Below are 2,477 nucleotides of genomic sequence, written 5' to 3'. Positions count from 1 at the left end.
GCACCATTGCTGACTGGAGCCCTGAGTGGTCAGGGGGCTGTAATGCCCACGGGTATAGAGACTCACCCTGGAACCCTGAGCATCGACTCAGCCCAGTGGAGTACGTGTTCAGGGCATGTCGGCTGCCCTGACAACAGGACCCACGTCACACCCATGTCGTTGGTGTTTCCTGCTGAGAGAGGTCCTATCCACTGAGATTTTGACCCTCAGGATGCCTGTGTCAGCACTAGTCAATCCCTGACTTCTGGATGGACAAAGGTGCCCCAAACTGTGGCCTCTAGGGCAATATGCACTCAGCTAGAAGATAGGGGCTTGTGTGCATGCATGTGTGTGTGTTTGCGTATGTGTGTGTGTGTTTGCATGTGTGACAAAGAGGTCACACACCCCCCCATCCCTCTTATGGCTTCTCCACACCTGAGAGGTGATTCTCCATGACAATCCATCCTTGATGCTGATGATTCTCTGTAAGACCCTCTGGGTGCTGGAGCCTGAATCTAACAGGCAAATGTCTTGAACATATTGTCTTTGGAGCAGAATCTACTTTAAGCATCAAGGACACATTTGAAAGCAGACTGGCACTGTCAACAATTTCCCTGAATTGTGGAGTGGGAGAAATATGTCCGTTTTCATCCCTGCAGGCACGAGACCCAGGGCTGTAGGGTCTTTGGGTCTCAGGAAGCACAGGGCAGGGGATGGCCACACAGCCCCTCCTTCATGCTCCTGACACCACAGCTAAGCCCCAACACCATCCCCTGTGGTTCCCAGACGTCTCTCTGAGGGTGACCATGAGACAGTGCTCCCTTTGTTGGGCAAAGGGGCTAAAGCATGTGATTTAGGGACCTGAGGGAAACGTTTCGTGGTGGATACACTGTCCTGAAATTTCTTAGGAAACAGAGATTCTGGGGCATGAGAGAAACAGTGACATATCCTGAAACACGCAGCTGATCCTTTCTCTGTGGATGACCACGAGACTCACCTCGTGTACGACATCAGTCATCTCTGGAGAAGGAAAAAAACTCAATAGATCCATGTGCAAATACCTAAAGGTTGGATGAAGACATCACTTTTAGGAAAATGTAGTAACTTCACTTTTATATTAAACAGATGAACTGAGCGTGGTGGGGATGCTCAGAAACCCAGAGTGTGAGGATGGGGCAGGAAAGGTACCATGAGGTGTTTCCATCCTGTTCCACATCTGGTCATCATCGTCCCGAGAGATGGAGCCCTGGGGAATGGAAACAACGGCAGGGACTTGTCTGTTTCCTCTGAAAAGTTAATGTGGACATGGAGTTAATACCTGAAGAGTGAGAGAGAGGGACCAGGAAGGTGAGGGATGCAGCAGCAGAGTAGAGAAAATGATGGACAGTGTGAGGGGTTTTGGCGCCAGAGTCTATACAAATTAGACTAATGGGATGTGTAGGTTCATGGAGGATGAAGTACGTCTGTCCATGACCTTGGTGAGAATCAACATACGAGTTATGGACACATCAGTAGTAACACAAGACTCATATTTAATGGGATATGATTTCTGGGTAACTTAGCTTGTCCTGGTCATCAGTAGAGGTGAAGAACAGTATTTCTCTTGTTCATGACTCCACGCCCAATGGGCATGTGAAGTGGGACTCTGTCACCGCAACTGTGTGCTCCTGGGATGCTCTGTGCCAGGTCAGGTAACCAGGCTCTGCCTTTCCTCCTTTCATGAATGTGTCTTCTTGCAGAGGAGTCTCCCCTACAAGAGTCTCCACAGAAGCTTCTTAATAAAGGTTCTCAAGGCCCAAGTTAAGAACATTAAAAAAAAAAAACAATTGAAAGATGTTGAGGCTGTTGCAGAAACATACAGTACAAACAAATAAACTCAATGTCCAGCGTATGGGAATCACATTCACTAGGAATCGGCCCATGGGTGTGTGAGGGCCCAGGGGTTTTTGTCTCACTTCCTCATCATCTGAGTCACGGTGAGTAACTGAAGCTGCTGCCACTGCCATGAGCTATAGCACAGTAATAGTCAGCCTCGTCCTCGGGCTGGAGCCCGGAGATGAGCAGAAGCCCTGCGTTGGCCGAGGAGTCTTTGGATCCAGAGAAGCGGCTGGGGACCCCGGAGCCCTGGTGCTTCTCGGAGTCTGATTTAAACTGCAGGAGATACCGGGGAGGGCTCCCTGGGTTCTGCTGGAACCAGCGTATGGTATAGGTGCCAACACTGAAGCCACTGCTCAGGGTGCAGGTGAGTCTGACTGATGCTCCCAGAGAAGCAGAGAGGGAGGGCGGCTGAGTCAGCACAGGCTGGGTGAGGGAACCTGCAAACACAGACAATTGTCAGAGTTGGGTTAGAGACCAAGATAAAGTTTCTGGGGAGACTGAGCATGAAGGGAATGAAATTCAAACCGAGATCTGATCCTGAGGCCTGTACCCACCTGGGCACTGAGAGAGGAGCACGAGGAGGATGGGGGTCCAGGCCATGGTGCACGCAGCCCCTGAGC

At 50.5% G+C, this 2,477-nt stretch overlaps 1 gene segment (V, D, J or C); it reads right to left on the bottom strand.

Moving 5' to 3' along the window:
• Positions 1–1,950: 1,950 nt before the first annotated feature.
• On the bottom strand, positions 1,951–2,463 carry LOC105310150. The segment is given in 2 exon segments: positions 1,951–2,294; positions 2,412–2,463. Coding segments are annotated over 2 exon segments (390 nt in total).
• Between the last annotated feature and the right edge of the window lie 14 nt (positions 2,464–2,477).

Source organism: Pteropus vampyrus, unplaced genomic scaffold, assembly GCF_000151845.1.
Source record: "Pteropus vampyrus isolate Shadow unplaced genomic scaffold, Pvam_2.0 Scaffold1218, whole genome shotgun sequence".
NCBI classification, from domain to species: domain Eukaryota; kingdom Metazoa; phylum Chordata; class Mammalia; order Chiroptera; family Pteropodidae; genus Pteropus; species Pteropus vampyrus.
The sequence above is the reverse complement of the archived record's forward strand: the minus strand, read 5'-3'. Positions and strand labels throughout refer to the sequence as shown.